This window comes from Colossoma macropomum, unplaced genomic scaffold (genome assembly GCF_904425465.1).
Source record: "Colossoma macropomum unplaced genomic scaffold, Colossoma_macropomum, whole genome shotgun sequence".
In the NCBI taxonomy this organism is placed as follows: Eukaryota; Metazoa; Chordata; class Actinopteri; order Characiformes; family Serrasalmidae; genus Colossoma; species Colossoma macropomum.
In genome coordinates, this window is record NW_023494792.1 from 2,139,851 (window position 1) to 2,160,254 (window position 20,404).

The 20,404-nt window shown below is 43.2% G+C and overlaps 1 protein-coding gene across 7 annotated transcripts in view; it reads right to left on the reverse strand.

Annotated features, from left to right (window-relative positions):
- Positions 1–20,029, reverse strand: part of akap9 (A kinase (PRKA) anchor protein 9) — a 150,334-nt gene extending 130,305 nt beyond the window's left edge. For all 7 annotated transcript variants that reach the window (XM_036577852.1, XM_036577851.1, XM_036577850.1 and 4 more), the window contains exons 1-2: positions 19,842–20,029; positions 3,812–4,018 (exon numbers count right to left, since the gene is read on the reverse strand). In XM_036577852.1, the coding sequence (XP_036433745.1) occupies positions 3,812–4,018; positions 19,842–19,931 (297 nt within the window). In that variant the 5' untranslated portion in view covers positions 19,932–20,029. The remainder of the gene's footprint in view (positions 1–3,811; positions 4,019–19,841) is intronic.
- Between the last annotated feature and the right edge of the window lie 375 nt (positions 20,030–20,404).

Below are 20,404 nucleotides of genomic sequence, written 5' to 3' on the forward strand. Positions count from 1 at the left end.
TGTGATTAATCGTATTTAACTATACAAAATACTGTGATTAATGATTAACTATACAAAAATACTGTGATTAATCGTATTTAACTACACAAAATACTGTGATTAATCGTATTTAACTATACACGATACTGTGATTAATCGTATTTAACTATACAAAATACTGTGATTAACGATTAACTATACAAAATACTGTGATTAATAATGATTAACTATACAAAATACTGTGATTAATAATGATTAACTATACAAAATACTGTGATTAATCATGTTTAACTATACAAAATACTGTGATTAATAATGATTAACTATACAAAATACTGTGATTAATAATGATTAACTATACAAAATACTGTGATTAATCGTGATTAACTACACAAAATACTGTGATTAATCGTGATTAACTACACAAAATACTGTGATTAATCATGATTAACTACACAAAATACTGTGATTAATCGTGATTAACTATACAAAATACTGTGATTAATCGTGATTAACTACACAAAATACTGTGATTAATCGTATTTAACTATACAAATACTGTGATTAATTGTGATTAACTATACAAAATACTGTGATTAATCATGATTAACTATACAAAATACTGTGATTAATCGTATTTAACTACACAAAATACTGTGATTAATTGTGATTAACTATACAAAATACTGTGATTAATTATGATTAACTATACAAAATACTGTGATTAATCATGATTAACTATACAAAATACTGTGATTAATCGTATTTAACTATACAAAATACTGTGATTAATGATTAACTATACAAAAATACTGTGATTAATCGTATTTAACTACACAAAATACTGTGATTAATCGTATTTAACTATACAAAATACTGTGATTAATCGCATTTAACTATACAAAATACTGTGATTAATCATGATTAACTATACAAAATACTGTGATTAATCATGTTTAACTATACAAAATACTGTGATTAATGATTAACTATACAAAATACTGTGATTAATGATTAACTATACAAAATACTGTGATTAATCGCATTTAACTATACAAAATACTGTGATTAATCGTATTTAACTATACAAAATACTGTGATTAATCGTATTTAACTATACAAAATACTGTGATTAATGATTAACTATACAAAATACTGTGATTAATCGTATTTAACTATACAAAATACTGTGATTAATCATGTTTAACTATACAAAATACTGTCATTAACCGTGTTTAACTATACAAAATATTGTGATTAATCGTGATTAACTATACAAAAATACTGTGATTAATTGTGATTAACTACACTATGGTCCTAATTCTCCAACCCTCCTTAAGAAGACATTTCTTCTTAAACCCACTTTGGCAGTTTTGACAAAGACTGACTCATCAATGTTCTCTGTCTGGGGTTTGTTCTTAGGTGAGAACAGAATCTACACACACTGAAGAGCACAAAGGTGAGAACAGTTCTGCGCTTCAAGAACACGTCATGAATCAGACGGAGACTTTTTATCAGGACCTTTCAGAAGAACACACTTAAGAACACACTTAAGAACAGACTTAAGAACAGACTTAAGAACAGACTTAAGAACAGACTTAGTTACATATATACACATTAATGATTCTAAATTTATTCTATTCTGACTAGATTTATTCTATTCTACTGCCTCTGATTCAATTTCATTCAGAATCTTCTATTCAAAGTAAAATCATTAATTGAATCATTTCATAATTCTACTCTCTCTTATACATCAACTCAATTAACTTTAACTTTATTTTTCAAGTCGATTCCTATGTTTTCAGAGGATCATTCATAGTGCTGATGCTGAATTCGGATTCTATTCTATTCTGAATCTTTTATTTCAATTCTATTCTAAATCTCATTCGGATTCTATTCTGAATCTATTCTAATTTCAATTTCATTTCGAATTCTATTAAGTTCTGAATCTTATTCTAATTCTGTTCAATTCTGAAGCTTTTGTTTGGATTCAATTCTATTCTAATTCTATTCCATTCTAATTCTGTTATTCAATTTCTATTCTGAATCTTTTATTCTGATTCTATTCTACTATGAATCTATTCTATTCCAATACGATTCCAACTCTATTCTTAATTTTACTGTGATTCTGTTCTATTCTGAATCTTTTCTGTTCAGAATTAAATCATTACTGATTCTGTTCTGAAACTCCTGCACATTAACTCTATATCTCTATGTCTGACTGACGGTGCTGATGCTGAATGAAATGGAAACAGTGAGTAAATAAATAAATAAATAAATAAATAAATAAGTAAATAAACAGTGTTACGCTCTCTGCCTCTGTAGACGTGGTGTGTTATGAAACAGATGTGTAAGAGAGGGTTTGAGAGCTCTCCTCCAGCTGTGATACTACCTCTCTCTCTCTAGCTCTCTCTCTCTCTCTCTCTCGAACACTGCAGGCTTTCCAATCAGCGTTACTAACGGCAACCGCATCGTTTACATCACTTTATTCTCACAGTCAAACCCAGTGCACATCCTCTCTGTCTGATTAGAGACCAGACGGGTTCAGACGCTCAGAGGCTTCCACTGACGGCCTGATCTACTGCAGCTCACTCAGAGCTCCTAATGACCCGGCGTTCTCAATCAGGTCCTGCTGCTCTCTATAGTAACACACAGCTCACCCCCACAGCCCCCCCACAGCCTGTGACCAGCTCAGAGCTCTGCGTCACAGACTATCCCATACGAACTGAGATACAGGAGCCGATCCAGGTGTGTCAACATCTGTATCCATGTATTAAAAAAACACTCCAGCCAAAATGAAATGAGTGACATGGCTTCTCTCCTCTCTCTCTCTCTCTCTCTCTGCCTCTCTGCCTCTCTGTCTCCCTGTCTCTCTCTCCTCTACAGCAGAGATGCCCAAACTTTCACCTAATAAAACAGCACACAAAGAACGAACAAAGAACGCCTTAATGTCACACTACAGTCATGGAAAAAATACTGTTCACTTATTCACACTCAGAAAATCAACAACAGCATGTCGTTTGAAATTTACACTGTTTTGTTACTAAAAGTACTTCAATGTACTTTAAAGGAAAGACATTTCAAGAGAATCCCAAAAAATAAAAAAGCAATTTATTTTGAAATAGTTTTTCTTTTTTTAAATACACAAACATAAGTACATAAGTATTTTTTAACATAAGTATTTTTTACTAAAGGTTCTTCAAAATACAGTCTTAAAATGAAAATACATTTAAAATGACATTAAAAAATCTGTAGTAGAAGGTTCTACCACTATGTTTCTATTTTAACGACTAGAAAACCCCCTTCTGATGATGTATGTTGAAGGTGGGAGGAGCTTGTGAGCTGTGTGAGGCGTATTTTGTAAAGACATCTGAACCATTTCACACCAAACCACTCTGAATCGCCCTGTATACATCTCACACACTGAGTTATGGGGTATTTTGAATTATATATTAACTCATAGAACCACACTGGAGCTTCTCATTAGACTGAATTAAAAGCTGAAAGCAGATCAGCAGCTGAACCAACATGACAGACTGGAATTAAACCTAAAACAGAGAATTAGGAGCTGAACAGAATGGAACCAACAATAGAACCTAGAATGGAACCAAATATAAAATAAATACAAGTAAATTCAGCTAAATCTACCAAAACTGAACTGGTTTCGTCACTTTTACTGTGTTTGCAGCTGTATAACCTACGAAAACACAGACATCAGACTGGACTAGCTGATTTACAGCACTGTGAAGAGAGTGAGAGTGAGAAACTGACCCTCTGCAGCCTGTTTCTGTTATTCTGGCCCGCAGTCTGAAGGCCTGAGTGTTGGACTCACCTCTATGGTGTACGTTTGGTCGTGTTTGACCGTCTCTCCGCTGCGCAGGGTCCTGGAGAAGGAGAACTCGGTGGTGGGCGTTTCCTTCCTCTCTCCAGCCCCCTCCTGCTGGACGCCGCTGTCCTCCGGCTCCGATCCCTTCTGCTTCTTCTTCTTCTGCTTCTTCTGTCCATCGCTCTGGGCCTTCCTCTGCCTGTACTCCGCCAGCTGCAACACACACAGACGCCGACACAGGAGTGAACACACAAACAGAACAGGCTGGGAAAGAACACAGTCAGATTACAGCAGGAATTCACAGAAACCCCCCAAAATCTCTAATCCGTAATAATCCGCCGCTGTGCCGGAGTAATCCGACACCGCACAGCCCTAATTTCAGAAGTTTGAGGGTGAAGCGTACGGTGAAGCGGTAGAGCTTGGTGAAGCCGAGACGCAGCTTGTCCATGCTGTGCTCCTGGCAGTCTGACGCCTGTCTACGCCGCTAACCACGCTGAGAGCTAATCGCGCCAACGTACGCTAACGGGCTTAAGATCACACGCCGCCACGGCAGGAAACAACATGCCCTCCCGCAATATGCCGGCGCAGATGGTGCCGGAGCGGATCAGTAAACTGCAGCTGCTGAGCGCTCAGCCCACTCACGGCTCTTTTACAGCCTATAGAGCTGTTAGCTGGGCGCTAACGTTTAGCCTGGCCTGCTGGTTTCAGCTGCTCTTCAACAATCTATTAAGGTGAAGTGTTGGTTCCAGCTGCCCTAGAACAGCCCATCATGCTCTACTGCTGGTTCCAGCTGCTTTAGAACAGCTCCATGTTCTACTGCTGTTTTCAGCTGCTCTTCAACAGTCTATCACAACGAAGCATTAGTTCCAACTGCTCTAGTACACTCCATCAAGCTCTACTGCTGGTTTCAGCAGCTCTAGTACACTCCATCAAGCTCTACTGCTGGTTTCAGCAGCTCTAGTACACTCCATCAAGCTCTACTGCTGGTTTCAGCAGCTCTAGTACACTCCATCAAGCTCTACTGCTAGTTTCAGCAGCTCTTGTACACTCCATCAAGCTCTACTACACTCCATCAAACTCTACTACACTCCATCAAACTCTACTGCTAGTTTCAGCTGCTCTAGTACACTCCATCAAGCTCTACTGCTGGTTTCAGCTGCTCTAGAACAGCTCGTCATGTTCTACTGCTAGTTTCAGCTGCTCTAGTACACTCCATCATGCTCTACTGCTAGTTTCAGCTGCTCTAGTACACTCCATCATGCTCTACTGCTAGTTTCAGCTGCTCTAGTACACTCCATCAAGCTCTACTGCTGGTTTCAGCTGCTCTAGTACACTCCAAGCTCTACTGCTGGTTTCAGCTGCTCTAGTACACTCCATCATCCACTGCTGCTGGTTTCAGCTGCTCTAGAACAGCTCGTCATGCTCTACTGCTGGTTCCAGCTGCTCTAGTACACTCCATCATGCTCTACTGCTAGTTTCAGCTGCTCTAGTACACTCAGTCAAGCTCTACTGCTAGTTTCAGCTGCTCTAGTACACTCCATCAAGCTCTACTGCTAGTTTCAGCTGCTCTAGTACACTCCATCATGCTCTACTGCTAGTTTCAGCTGCTCTAGTACACTCCATCAAGCTCTACTGCTAGTTTCAGCTGCTCTAGTACACTCCATCAAACTCTACTGCTAGTTTCAGCAGCTCTTGTACACTCTATCAAGCTCTACCGCTGGTTTCAGCTGCTCTAGTACACTCCATCATCCACTGCTGCTGGTTTCAGCTGCTCTAGAAATAGTTTCCTCTACAGCAGTCGAGTCGATCATGGTGTGGTGTTAGATTGACCTACTTCCTTACGTCTTTTGCAGACATGTTTTTTTCTGGATCCTCTGGGTTGAACTACAGCCCCAGAAGGGACTCCGCCCTGAAAAGCCCTGCTCGGTTCAGGACTAAGATTAACCTGTGCCTACAGAACCTGATTCCTGGACCTCAGGATGTAACGCAGCCCACTGAAAACCTGTTAAAGGAAGCTGTTACAGCAGAGCCGCTCTGTGTTCAGCAGCCCACAGAGGCCACACTAGCCTAAAGGAGGGAAACAGATGTTCACAGCTCCAAAAAAACAAAACAAAAGCTGCTTCAACATCCAGATTCCCTGAATCTCTCCGGTGCTTCACCCTGCAGCGCGAGGTTGGAGAACACTCAGCATCTGGTCTTACAGCTCCATCACACGGGCGGAGAAAAAAGCCCTTCAGGAATCTGTTCAGCTGTAACCATGGTGATCAAACACAGGCTCCGAACAGCGCAGTGACCCACGCGTCCACTTACACCTCTCAGCATAAACAGAGCGACCCAGAGGGCAGGCCGGCCCGGGCGCCAGTCTGCGGGCGCTAATTGCTCAGCTTAAACGAGCAGTTTTTAACCAGTCTGTGGTTTTTCAAAGAGCTTTTTGAGGGAAGGTGACGTATAACCGACACACCATACAGACAAACGTGTTACAGTCGTATCCCTATATATTACATTTGGGATGCCTGAGTTACTGCGACTGTGAGACCTGATGAAGGCCCGTCATCTGCTGGCACTGAGATTCATCACTAAATCTGTCATTGTTCCAGCACTGTGATCTATTACAGAGCTCAGCACTGCCATGATGATAAACAGGCCATAACCGTCACCAAACTGGGTTAACATTCAAACCAAAACAGGTCTCGATACGACGTTCATCACAGTCTCTGTTACGATCCGATATATCACCACAATCGCCACTGGATCACTGCGATCAAAGCTCAGAATTCAAAAATAATGTGATGATCTCCATCCAAAATGTGCAGCTGAGTACAGATTTACTGGCCTTTCAAAGCTGCTGCCACCTACAGGCGATAAAGAGGAACTGCATCCACACGGACTGAACTATTGAAATGAATACACAGATAGACAGATAAGTAGACAGACAGACAGACACACAGACAGATATCAAAGCAAAGGTTCAAAGCACTGATGCAAAACTGTGAACAACAGGATCACGATTCAGCGATGAATGGTAGAACCGACACAGAGAACCTTTAATCTTTACTGACTGCGTCACTATTTCACTGACCTGTGTTCACTCAGAGCTGGTTTGGGCGGGTTAACGGTACTAAGGAATAACGCTGTGTTTAAAAATAATGACCGTATTTCACAGTTACGTTCAGAACAGGCTCTTCACACGTTTCTGCACTGTTTCTGCTGGAAGTTCTCGATACAGGTGTCGCTGCTTCTGCTAAAGCAATAACAATAACTCAGGCAAGTGTTTGACTTTGAAGCAACAACAGCCTCACCTCAGTTTCAGTGGTTCATCAGCTGACGATGATCAGAGGAGAAATGAGTTTGTCATACGGAGTAAAAGACCCTCTATGTCAGTGTTTCAGCGCTGCTGACTGACGTTAACGTGCAGTTAGTGCTGTAAAGTTGCTGCTTCAGCCGCTTTCAGAGGAACAGTTTTCATTTTCTCTCTAAAGCTGTCGGTATCTGAGAGCTCAGCGTCTACAGTGGCGCTACGGACCCTGACAACCCGGCGCTGATTCTCAAATAACAGAAATACATGCTCCCACATCATTTATGAAAGCTAGATTTTCAGTTGTTCTTTAAAAAGCACACTAGCTGTAACGTAAACATACAGCAGTCTCACTGTGGGGCCTACAGAACCTCTCTAAGGTTCCGACACGCTAGACAACACAAGGACAGAGCAGTGGATGTATATGCATGCAGATGTTGTGCGTCTAGAAGGCGTGTTCACGGCTGAAGCGGGCGGAGTTTCTACAGTTCAACATCTAGAACATCTGGACCAGAAACAAATGAATATGGAAAAAAAAGAAGTTGTACAGAACAGTAAAGAGAACACAGCGTCGCTACTGATCAGCCTCTCCTCCATCTCGGATGTCCATCCGTCGTCTCCCTGTCGCCGCCCAGCCGTACTTCTATTGGTTGACGAGCAAAATCACATTGAAATGGTTTTCAACGTCTGACGGAGCGACTTTTCTCTAAAAAACAAGCCCAGCAGTGTCCTGACTGAACTATACTGGAGGGGCTGTGCTTCTGACACTGTAAACCCTCAGAATCACCGACTCTGACCCTAATCTGGACCGTCCACTCTCCCCCAAAACCCTGACCACTCTGAACCCCCGCAGGATTACACAGGTCTCATGGAATAAACCAGAAAGAGCAGAGCACTCTGAAACAGCCCCGATTTATCTCTTTAAGAAACCCGTCCAGAAGGAGGACGCGGTCATTTAATCACCCTCCCGCTGCCGGCTGACTGGCGCTTGGCCTGGTTGGCACGGCAACCTGAGCTCTGAGGCAGTCTGACCCGAGAGCCGAGGTCAGTCGTCCTCCTCGAGGCCTGCGTGCTACAAGAGAGGACAGGTCAGGCTGAACGCTGAGAGACGGTCAACCTCACTGGCTTTTACAGTAAAGCCACTCAACGTCCACCAACAACACGAATCCAACTCCTCCACACAGACAGTCCAGCAGCCGAGACACGACGCCGCAGAGGGTGCGGAGAGAAGTGATGAGGAAACATTTATCTACTATTTCACTCCTACATTCCACTACGTTTGTGATCCTGAGACTCTGGTAAAGCAGTTCGTCCTCATCAGTAAAGACGTATCAACACGAGAGAGTTTAAGAACTTCCACAAAACCGGACTCAGTGTTTCAGCTTTAGGGCTGAATTATCTCTGAACTCAGAGCTGCCGGTCAAAGGGCCTCAGTACAGAGACAGCTGAGACTGTTCTGGACATTCTGATACACAACGTCAATAAAATCATGACGTATCAAACAGGAGAATTTAAGAACATATACAAAAATAATCAAAACGCCCTCAGAGCACAGAGGGTGAACTAGAGCTACTTAGAGTCAAGTAAAGAGTTTACTACAAAAAGCGCCCACTCCAAAACAAAACTCCCCTCTGTTCATGGAAAGAGCTTTTAATGGCACCAAACCTGCTGTGTAGTTTCAGTATTTAACTACGGAAAAATAGCGAACAAGTTATTTAACTACTTCTACTGTACTAAACGGGACACTACCGTACTAAAGAGCGCTCTACTGTACTAAACGGGACACTACCGTACTAAAGAGCGCTCTACTGTACTAAACGGCGCTCGACCGTACTAAACCGCACACGACTGTACTAAACGGCACACTACCGTACTAAAGAGCGCTCTACCGTACTAAACGGCGCTCGACCATACTGAACAGCACTTGACCGTCCTAAACAGAGAACTACCGTACTAAATGGCGCTACGTACTACCCCACTGTACTAAACGGGCCTACCGTCTACTCGCACCTACAAACAGCGCTTGCCGTACTAAAGGGCACTACCACACTAAACAGCACTCTGGCATACTAAAGGCACTCTGCCGTACTAAACGGCGCTCACCACCATACTAAACAGCACTCAACTGTACTAAACGGCGCTCTGCCGTACTAAACCGCACACTACCGTACTAAACGGCGCTCTACCGTACTAAACGGCACTCGACCATACTAAACAGTACACCAAAACTAGTGCACCACCAATAGAAGTCCATTGATTAATTTAGTACATGTACTACAGCAGTACACTGTTCTGACCACAGCTTCAGTTTATTTTCCAAAATAAAAGTCCCTGTGCCTTAAAGAACTCTACTAAGACCAGCGAACAGCAAGAGGGGGAAATACCCCATACACAGAACCGGCTGAAATTAGGGGAAGGTCAAGATTTGGGGGAGGCTGATGACTACATTTGGGCCCTGTGCTGACCTCCCCCCAGTCCAGTCAGTGATGAGTAGAGCTGCAATCAGTGTACCTGAGCTGACTGATCCATATTCATTACGTTTATGAGGTGTGTAGGCGGGATCTGCCGTGTTAGCGCATTAAACGAGGCCAGAGGCCAGCGCTGATTAGCATTCATACCAGCTGTGAGTTAAATCACCGCGCAACAGGACACAGGGCGAGAGAGACAGAGAGAGAGAGAGAGAGAGAGCGACAGAGAGAGAGAGAGAGAGAGAGACAGAGAGACAGAGACAGAGAGAGAGAGAGACAGAGAGAGAGAGAGAGACAGAGACAGAGAGAGAGAGAGAGACAGAGACAGAGAGAGAGAGGCAGAGAGAGAGAGAGAGAGGCAGAGAGAGAGAGAGAGAGACAGAGAGAGAGAGAGAGAGAGGCAGAGAGAGAGAGAGGCAGAGAGAGAGAGAGAGAGAGAGAGAGAGAGAGGCAGAGAGAGATAGAGAGAGAGACAGAGAGAGAGAGAGAGAGAGACAGAGAGAGAGAGGCAGAGACAGAGAGAGAGAGAGGCAGAGACAGAGAGAGAGAGAGAGGGAGAGAGAGAGAGAGAGGCAGAGAGAGATAGAGAGAGAGAGAGAGGCAGAGAGAGAGACAGAGAGAGAGAGAGAGAGAGAGAGAGAGAGAGGCAGAGAGAGATAGAGAGAGAGACAGACAGAGAGAGAGAGGCAGAGACAGAGAGAGAGAGACGAGAGAGAGAGAGAGAGAGACTCACACCTGTTCTGCAGAGCTACAGCTGGTACAGTAATATAAACACCTCACTGTGCTTTCCCCTGTCTGACAGAAGCAGGCCATGAATCACTAACCGAACCAGAACCTGAACAAAATGAATCAGCAGCTGAATCAGATCTTCAATAGAAAGAATCAATCATTTAATCAAAGCTCAAATGGAATGAGTCACTAAATGAGTCAGAAACTAGTAATACGTAATAAACTCTCTACTGATTTAGACCTGGGATAGAAAGAATCGCTTCCTCAGACAAACCCGAGAATCACACACTGAAGCAGAAATCACAACAGAGCAAATCACTAACTGAATCAGAGCCTGAATGAAAAGAATCACTAAGTGAATCAGAATTTGCAAGGAAAGAATCACTAACTGAATCAGAGTCTGAATGAAAAGAATCACTAAGTCAATCAGAACCTGCAAGGAAAGAATCACTAACTGAATCAGAACCTGAATGAAAACAATCACTAAGTGAATCCGAACCTACAAGGAAAGAATCACTAACTGAATCAGAACCTGAATGGAAGTGAATCACTAACTGAATCTGAACCTGAATGAAACGACTCCACAACTGAATCAGTGTTGTAGAGGATGGTTTATGGTGTAAAGCAGAGGATGCAGCTGGTTCAGCAGAGAGAGCAGAGCAGGAAGAGCTGACCTCAGGCAGCATGTTAGCACACCGCACACCCACTCTACACCCACACACTGCACGACAGGGACACGCTCACAATTAAACACACACACACACACACACACACACACACACACACACACACACACACACACACACACACACACTGCTGATCACATCACTCTTACTCTTCCTTTCTAAACAGAACTATACTTACATCGAGCTCCTTGTGGTCAGTATGGGCAGAAACACGCTGTGATATTTACTAAACCCACTGACACAGTCAGTCCTGAAACACTGAGCTCACGGTTCAAATACCAACACACATCTGTACGTCTGTACAACACGTTTCATTAATAAACGCTTGATCTTCTGTAATAAAGCTCAAAGCCAGACGCCCAGAGTCAGCAGTTCTGCACTGATGTAAGGACGTAAGGCTTTCATCCCATAACCAAGCTTCTATATGTGCTCATCACGTGACCGATCTCCCATTAACTTTCATTCCATAACCGATATCTTATAAACATTCATCCCATAACCAAACTTCTATATGTGCTCATCACGTAACCGATCTCCCATTAACTTTCATCCTGTAACCAAGCTTCTATATAAGCTCATCCTGTAACCGATCTGCCTTAAACTTCCCGTGAATCATCATCCCGTAAATATTCATCCCACAAACATTTATCCTGTTAACATTCATCCCATAACGGGGGTCCCGTAAACACTCATTCTGTAAACATTCCCCACATAATGGGGTCCCGTAAACAATCCCCCATAACATGGTTCGGTAAACATTCATCCCATAAACATTCATCCCACAACAGATGTCCCGTAAACACTCATCCCGTAAACACTCATCCCGCAATGGGGTACCGTAAACATTCCCCCTATAACAGGGTCCTGTAAACATTCATACCTTAACAGCGTCCTGTAAACATTCATACCTTAACAGGGTCCTGTAAACATTCATACCTTAACAGGGTCCTGTAAACATTCATACCTTAACAGCGTCCTGTAAACATTCATACCTTAACAGGGTCCTGTAAACATTCATACCTTAACAGCGTCCTGTAAACATTCATACCTTAATAGGGTCCTGTAAACATTCATACCTTAACAGGGTCCTGTAAACATTCATACCTTAACAGCGTCCTGTAAACATTCATACCTTAACAGTGTCCTGTAAACATTCATACCTTAAAAGGGTCCTGTAAACATTCATACCTTAACAGGGTCCTGTAAACATTCATACCTTAACAGGGTCCTGTAAACATTCATACCTTAACAGCGTCCTGTAAACATTCATACCTTAACAGGGTCCTGTAAACATTCATACCTTAATAGGGTCCTGTAAACATTCATACCTTAACAGCGTCCTGTAAACATTCATACTGCGTAACGGGGGTAACAGTGATTACTGTAAGATTGTAGTTAATCATAACATCATGAGCTGCTGTAATAAATCAACTCCGTCTTGATTTCACAGTTTAGCTGCAGAGTTTACTCAGAGCTCCTGACGTACCGGTGAGATCAGATCAGCGTCAGGAAGAGGCGACTGTGTTACTCATGTTAGAAAAATCCTGTTCGGTCAGTCTTTCTCAGTCAGAGTGGGACGTTTCTGAAATGCTCTGTCAGTTTAAAGGAACCACTCACTGCTGATCAGGAGTGCGATCGTGAGATTAGGCCACGTTAGTGTCAGTGGTCAGCGCTGAACTATCCTACACTGAGTCACCTGGACGTAAATCACTGAGTTGTTCTTGTTCTGATGATCTGTCTGTCTATAAACTGTGCTTTGTTTATTTGAGCGGTTCCTGGTTTCTGGGCCGTTTCAGCTGAAATGAGCTGGTCGTTCAGTTATCATTGAGCTGATTGGTGTCCAGCTCTATTCAGGCGGTCAGACCTCTTCACCCTGACCCGTACATGTTTATACGGTACAAGCGGCGATGAAGGCTGATTACAGCTGATTACCCTCGCGGCCGATACGCCGTGATGTTTTTCTGAGTGGTGTTTAACGCAGTGCTGTGTTGTTTGTGATGGTAACTTCACGCTCCTGCAGCTCGGCGTCTGGGGAACGCTGTGTTTCTGCTCTGACTCCAGCCTGGGGAACCTCACACAGGAGTGTTGAACAGGAGAAGCAGAGGAGCCCAACAGAGCGGCTTCAGGATCAAAACTCAGGCAGAACCTCAGAGCTGGAACACTGTTTAATAGAGATGCATTGAAACCTACTCAGAATGAAGTGTCTGTCAGTGTGAATGAGTGTACTGAACCTTAACAGTTAAATCATTAAATCTATGTGGTTTTGAATGAAAGTCGTTAGCTCTGCTACATCAGTGATCTCTGATCGAGCAGCGCTGCAGTGGAGGTTTAGTTCCCCATCAGAAAAGCTCTTCTGTGCAGCTGTAAGTAAAGTAGGTTTCATAGTTTTGATCCTCATCTGTCTCTTTCAGCAGCAGCACAGCGACAGCAGGAATCACATCCGAGGCTGACACATCCGAGGAGCTCACACTTCCAGTTTTCTGTCTTGTTGGAGTCGTTTGATTGGCTGGTTGAGCTGTAGCTGAATGTCCTCTAAAGCCAGACAGACGCTGTGTGATGTTAGAGATCTTGTTCTTTGGTGACTCTCACTGTCCGTTTGAATAGACCATCGTGTTCAGACAAAGCTACGATTTATAAACTCACACTGTACGAAACGCTCCGTCTGACTGACCTGCTACGGGAAACGCAGCCTCTACAGACACTCTGTCTACAGACCGTTATCAATAAAGCTGATTCACTCAGAATAACCGAGTACTGAGCAACACACTGAGACGCTGAGCAGCGCTGCTAACACTGAGCACTGAAGCTAAAGCAGGCGCTGATGTTCACGGTAGGACAGTTCGGTCTCTCTGCAGCCTGATTTACAGAAAAATCACTGTATTAATGTTTATATCTCGAAATTCTACTCAGTAAAGTCTCACAGACAGACTTTGGTAGGAAATGTAGACTTTTTCTCCTCTGTTTTGTTGGCCTGTGTGTCTCCACCCGTGTTGGGGAAATGGTTGGGACTGTGTGTTTATAAACAGTCTATAATCTCTCAGTGTATCCTGGTGAAAGTCAGCCGAGGTGGAATGTTTGAAGTGCTGACGGCTTTGTGTCCGACTGTGACGGAGTCAGTAACTCTTCTCTGTGTGAGCAGATCCTCCTTCACTGTGCTTGATCATTAGCACAGCAGCTACACTCGGATTTCGGCACAGCAGGCATCAGTGAATTTTTATAAGCAGAAATATGTTATTAGCCGATACCCAACACTAGTATCGGTATTAATTCATCCCTACTGTATACAACCTGTATCAAACACAAGGTCCGGGTCATGATCTTATCCGGCCAGCAAAATTATTTCCATTTTCTATTAATATTAGCCCATTTCACAACATGCTGCACCACAATACCCAGTATGCACTGCAGCATAATTTGCGTAATGTAATGTAGCCCATTTTAATGTGCATAAAGTTGTGTGCTGTAGCCTATATTTTTATTTATTTATTTATTTGAATATGTCTAGTATTCATTATTTGATATTTTAAGGTTCACTGCAACTGTCCTTATTTTGCTGTGGGTGTTTTGGCGTATTTTGAATAAACAATGTCCAGCTCAGGTTACAGCAAAATTTAATTTAAATAAAAACAATTAAATAAAAAAAACACAGACGTTCTCTGGCCACAGATTTGTAAACGTTTTTTAATATGGCCCTTTTAGTGGTTTTTAGTGGTTTAGTGCACCTGACTGAATGTAGGTTTATATACGATCTTAAAGACACTCTAATCTGAAGGTTTATGTCTAAATACACAACGGACAGAACGTCAATCTACTGCATGTGGGTCACAGTATTCTCTTCAAATCACAATAAGAAATGGGACTGGGCCCAAAACTGCCCCCGAAGACCAAACCTACGGAGCAGAGGGCTCTGAAGAAGATCACAGACGAAGCACTGCAGCCTAATCTCAGTCTAACCTTTGACCTTATTGACCATTGTGGACTCCAGCAGGAGGTCCAATCATCTCTGACGCTCCTCTTATCTTCAGAAGAAAACAGGCTTAAAGTTCTGGACTATTCCTAAAGCCCAGAGCTGCTTCTGAACATCTCTGTGGTCTAAACATCAGAACCTCCCTGCCATCCTCACTCACGCTCAGGAGCCAAGAACAGACACTTCACTAACGTTCCACCACGTTCTCAAAACCTTCTGCATATTTAAATGGTTCAGATCTGTTCTAGAGTCAGAGCTGTTCACAGTGGTGGTGATAGGAACCAGACGTCCACCTCTAAAAGCTCCCTCACAGAAAGTTCCTACATGAAATGGTTATGAATTCACTGCCTGATGACTGAGACACTGTTTTATGATAGTTTAGAGAACTTAAACTCCATTCATGGTGGAGGGATACATGCAGGGCGCTGTGAGGCAAAATAGTCCCCAAAGAAAACTTATTATTTCAGATTTTCCACTATTTTCATCATCAACATTCCATATAAACTCAGAAGACTCGTGTAGGTTCACTGGTGGTTCTGGATAGTAAATAAAATGTCTATATTTGTGTTGTTGTCATGGCGACCCCTGGTTCCTATCACCACCAATGTAAAGAAGTCTGAATTCCAGTTATGGAAGTCCTCACTGTGTTTTTATAAGCTATCACACTACTGATGGCAACAAACATCTGTTAGCAGCTCTGTGGATGAGGAGACTCAGATACGATCTAAAATAAAGAACATTATCTCAGTCAGGAGCCTCTGCTGACGACAGACCAACCTTCAGGAGCAGACAGACAACTGAATCGTTTACAAAAGAATCACCAGCACACTCGAATCAAAGAGCAGTGAAAGGTAAGATTACAGTGTGTTCAATCATTTTCTGAAGATTCACAACTGAATCGAATCATGGTGAAATGTGAGATTGTGATATACTGAATCATTTTCTAAAGATTCACAACTGAATCGAATCATGGTGAAATGTGACATTATGATATACTGAATCATTTTCTAAAGATTCACAACTGAATCGAATCATGGTGTGAGACTATGATGCATCTAATAATTTCCTAAAGAATCATAAGTGAATCGAGTCGTGGTGAGATTGTGGTGTTCTGAATGATGATCCTACCCTCTGAAGGTTCTGCTGTGTTTATTTATTACACAGGCTGAGTGAACGTGTCTCAGGTGTCCCCCCCCGCAGTGTGAGCCCTCAGAGCTCCACAGCCTCCAGGACACGCTGCTCTAATCCTGATTAAAGGATAAATCTACAGGGGTCACACAGTTCAGCACAACATCAAACCCCCCCGATTCACCCCCCCCCACACCTCCAAACATACACTCTTAAAAAAGTCCTACAGTAAAGACAGTGGTTCTACATGGAACCACGAATACTTAAATGGTTCTCTGCATGGTGCAATTGTTCAGATTCAATGAGATTGATAGAGAATGTGCTGCATGTGGTTCTATACAGCATCTAAAAGGGTTCTTCTGTTGCTGGAGTTAATGTAGAACTGCTAATTCACCCTTTAACCCTGAAGATCAGCACAGACTGCTGGTCACCATAGCAACACAGACAACAGTCTGGCCTAGCTAGTAGCTCACGAAACGGCAAAGAGAGAGATTTAAGATGAACATCGATAATTTGGAGACGAATGGACTTATTTGTGTTTATAATCACTCCAGCTGGTTTCCTGATACGTTTAATCTGCAACGAGAAACTGAAACACTAAAAAGCCTAAAAGCTGAAGTCGCTTCTCATTCAGCAGCTTCGTGTTTGAATTTACCCGTTCCACCTTAAATGGTGCAGCAGTTACATTCTGACACATCAGGCACCATTTAAGGTGGAAGAGGTAAATTGGAACACGAAGCTGGTGAATGAGAAACTTCAGCCTCGTAAAAAGTCGAACATTGAGAGACATTTTACAGGAAACTGCTCTACTTTTGAGGAAAAGTTTCCTGCTGGAGATGTGAGAAAAGCAGCTATAGCTGAGTTAAAGCTTAGAGCAGAGCAAAGTGAGTCTGTGTTTTTGTTTATATTATATTTTTTGCCTATTTTTACTAGTACCTCAGCACATACGGAGACATATTTACAGCCAAGATGGTGAAATGGACATAAATGTTGTGGCTTCCAAAGTAGTTTGATTTCTGTTGAAAGGACAAAACGGCTCTTCTTACCATTTGGGTCGCCCACCTCTGTTTTATTGTTACAAGCTTGACATCATAGCAGCAGAACCCTTTTTGGTTCCGTGCAGAACCACTGTCTTTACTGATTAACATTTAAAGAGCCCTCTTTTTTAAGAGCACAGTCAATCAGCAAAAACAAGTCTGCTGTTTAGCTGTTTAGCTTTAGCACTGGGGCTACGAGGCTGATTAATTAATGAGCATGGTGTCTAAATGCTGGCACAGCATGGCTAAAACACTGCTAGCATAAAAATGTCCATGTTTACATGTTTTTAAAATACAATCTCAGTTTCCTTCAGCAGACCTGCAGCCTTCAAATCACATCGGACCATGGTGAACTCATCAGGAATCAAATCGTGGTGAAATGTAAAGTAATGACATATTGAATCGTTTCCCAAAGAATCATAACTGAGCTGAATCATGGTGAAATGTGAGATTATGGTGTATCCAATCGTGTCCTGAAGAATCATAACAGAATTGAACTGTGGTGCAATGCGAGATACTGATGCATTGAATCATTTCCTAAAGAATCATAATCAAATCGTGGTTAAATGAGAGATTAAGATGTGTTGAATCATTTCCTAAAGAATCATAACTGAATCGAATCATGGTTACATGAGAGATTATGACGTGTTGAACTGTTTCCTAAAGAATCATAACTGAATCAAATTGTGGTGAAATATGAGATCCTGATGTTTTGAATCACTTCCTAAAGAGTCATAACTGAATCGAATCAAACTCGTTATGAAACCCTGCCCCTCTCCCGTTTTAGCCCCTCTCGGCGCAGCGTGGTCCTATTTCTGCAGCGTCCGTCTCCCTGAGCTCATATTGTCTCTGATTAAACAGGCCAGCAGGAATGTAGGCCGAGATCCACTTCAGGAACGGAGACGATAAGAACCTCAGAACTCCAACATACAGAGTTCAGAGCCGAGAGGAGCATCTACTGTTAATCCGTCCAGCTGGTGTGTTTCAGCGCGGCCACTCTGACCCGTTTACAGGACAGTAAACACTGGACAAACATCCTCTCTGTAGACAGGGCTGATTCAGTGCTGCGTACAGCAGGATTTCTCAGCAGAGCTGGATACATTAAGCCTGAACTGAAGACCTGACAGCAGGGTTTAGCAGTTAGCCAGATAACTTAAGCCTAACGTCTACATGTACAAGATGAGCAAAGGAACGCTGCTGCTGGACAATCCTCACTCTTGGCTTAAACTATCAGTTTAACTGAGAAATCCTCCTTCAACAGCAACACCTCTGGAAGATCTGCCAGTTAGCCAGATAACTTGAGCCTAATCTCAAACCTGACCAATAAGATTAGAGCTAAGGGTCATTTCTACTGGACAATCCTCACTCTGGGCCAGAATCGTTCAGAATAAAGAGGACATTCGCTTTATGAAATGCACCCATGTATAACACACTTAGCCAGATAACTTAAGCCTAATCTCGAGACTGTCAAACAGGAGTAGAACTAAGGGTCATTGCTAATAAGACTATCCTCACTTAGCGCTTAAACTATCCAGCTACCGGAGTGAATTTGCTTGATGAAATATACTCACATAATGCATAACACAATTAGCCAGATAACTTAAGCCTAATCTCAAGAGTCTCAATAAGAGGAGAGCAAAGCAGTGCTGTTGGACTGTTTTCACTTTAGACTAATATTTCAGGATTAAGTGACAAGTTCTGCTTTGTTAAACATCCCCGGAATCGCACTCACAGTGAACAGGATAACTTAATCCTAAATATCTTCACTCTGGGCCGGAATTATCCAGATTAACGAGGACATTTACTTTATGTAACATACCCATGTGGGGGTAACACAATTAGCCAGATAACTTAAACTTGATCTCAAGCCTGCCCAGGTGTAGTAGAGCTAAGGGTCATTTATACTGAACAGAAACTGTGCTTTATGAAATATACCCATGTAGTGAATAACACAATTAGCCGGATAACTCGAGCCTAATCCCAGGAGTGTTCAGTAAGAGGAGAGCTAATTTAGATTTGTATTTCAGGGCTAAATTAAAAGTTCTCGTTTATTAAACATCCCTCAGAACAGCCCTTCACAGTAAGCTGGATAACTCAATCCTAAACCCAACCCTGATTAGAGGCGAGCTCGGGTCATTCCTACTGGACCGACTTTAATAATCCAGATTTAAAGCGAAATCCTGCTTTCTGGAAACACCTCAACCCCCCGTCTGCTCCGGCAGGGTGAGGCAGGGCCGCAAATCCAGCTCCACCAGAAAGTCCAGGTTTTAGCAGATCAGACAGACGAAGGCTGGGGAATCAGAGCAGCTCAGCCTGGAGATCAGACACCCCGGAGAACCCGAGCAGATCGCGGGTCTAGAACCGTGTTTATTTACTCTCCACCCTCCAGGCTGAGGGCTGAGTGGAGCGTTAGCGTGGTGCTAACGCTAAAGCTCGCGCTCAGCTACCCAGCAGTCGGAGCAGGAGAGGCTGGTCTGGGAGCCGGGGAGCCGGGAGCCCCGGCGGGCTGACAGCGGCTCCGAGAGCCGGAGGAGCGGCTCTGCGTCACAGAGGGGCTTATTAATTAATAAACACAGCAATTAGGCAGTTAAGCGATTAATTAGGAACACTTTAGCGGGCTGTCAGTGAGGCAGTCCGGACCGGTCAGCAGGAACACAGCTGTGAGGATGACAGGACACCCCCCCCCGCTCTCTGTGTGCGCGTGCGTGTGCGTGTGCGTGACCCACCTTAGCCCTGCCGGCCTCGAGCTTCCTCCTCCTCTCCTCATCCTCCATGGCCGCTGCGCGCGAGGCTGCGGAGGGAGACACGGGCTTCATAAACACAAACAAACACACAGTGAACAGCACGGCGGCGGAGAGCGGCTCACGCGCCCCCGACACCGACACCAACTCGCCGCGCGCTGCTCGCCGCCATGTTTGTGCTCCACGTAAACACGGGGACGTGCCGGAGGGGGGGGGGCGGTGACGTCACGCGGCGCGTGTCCCTGACACTGTCACGCTTAAAGCGCTACACTCTTAAAACACATAGGGTTCTCCAGGGGTTCTTTAGTGAAGGGAATGGTTCTGTATAGAACCACAAGTTCTGTACAGAACCATTTCATGCTTACACAGGTTCTTCAGAGGATGGTGTTGTATGCTGTTATGGTTCTATGACACAACAGAAGAACCCCTTTAGAACCATATACAGCACATTCTCCATCAATAAGAATAATACTTTCACAATGCAGAGAACCATTTAAGCGTGAAATGGTTCTATATAGAACTTGTGGTTCTAAATAGAACCACTCCCT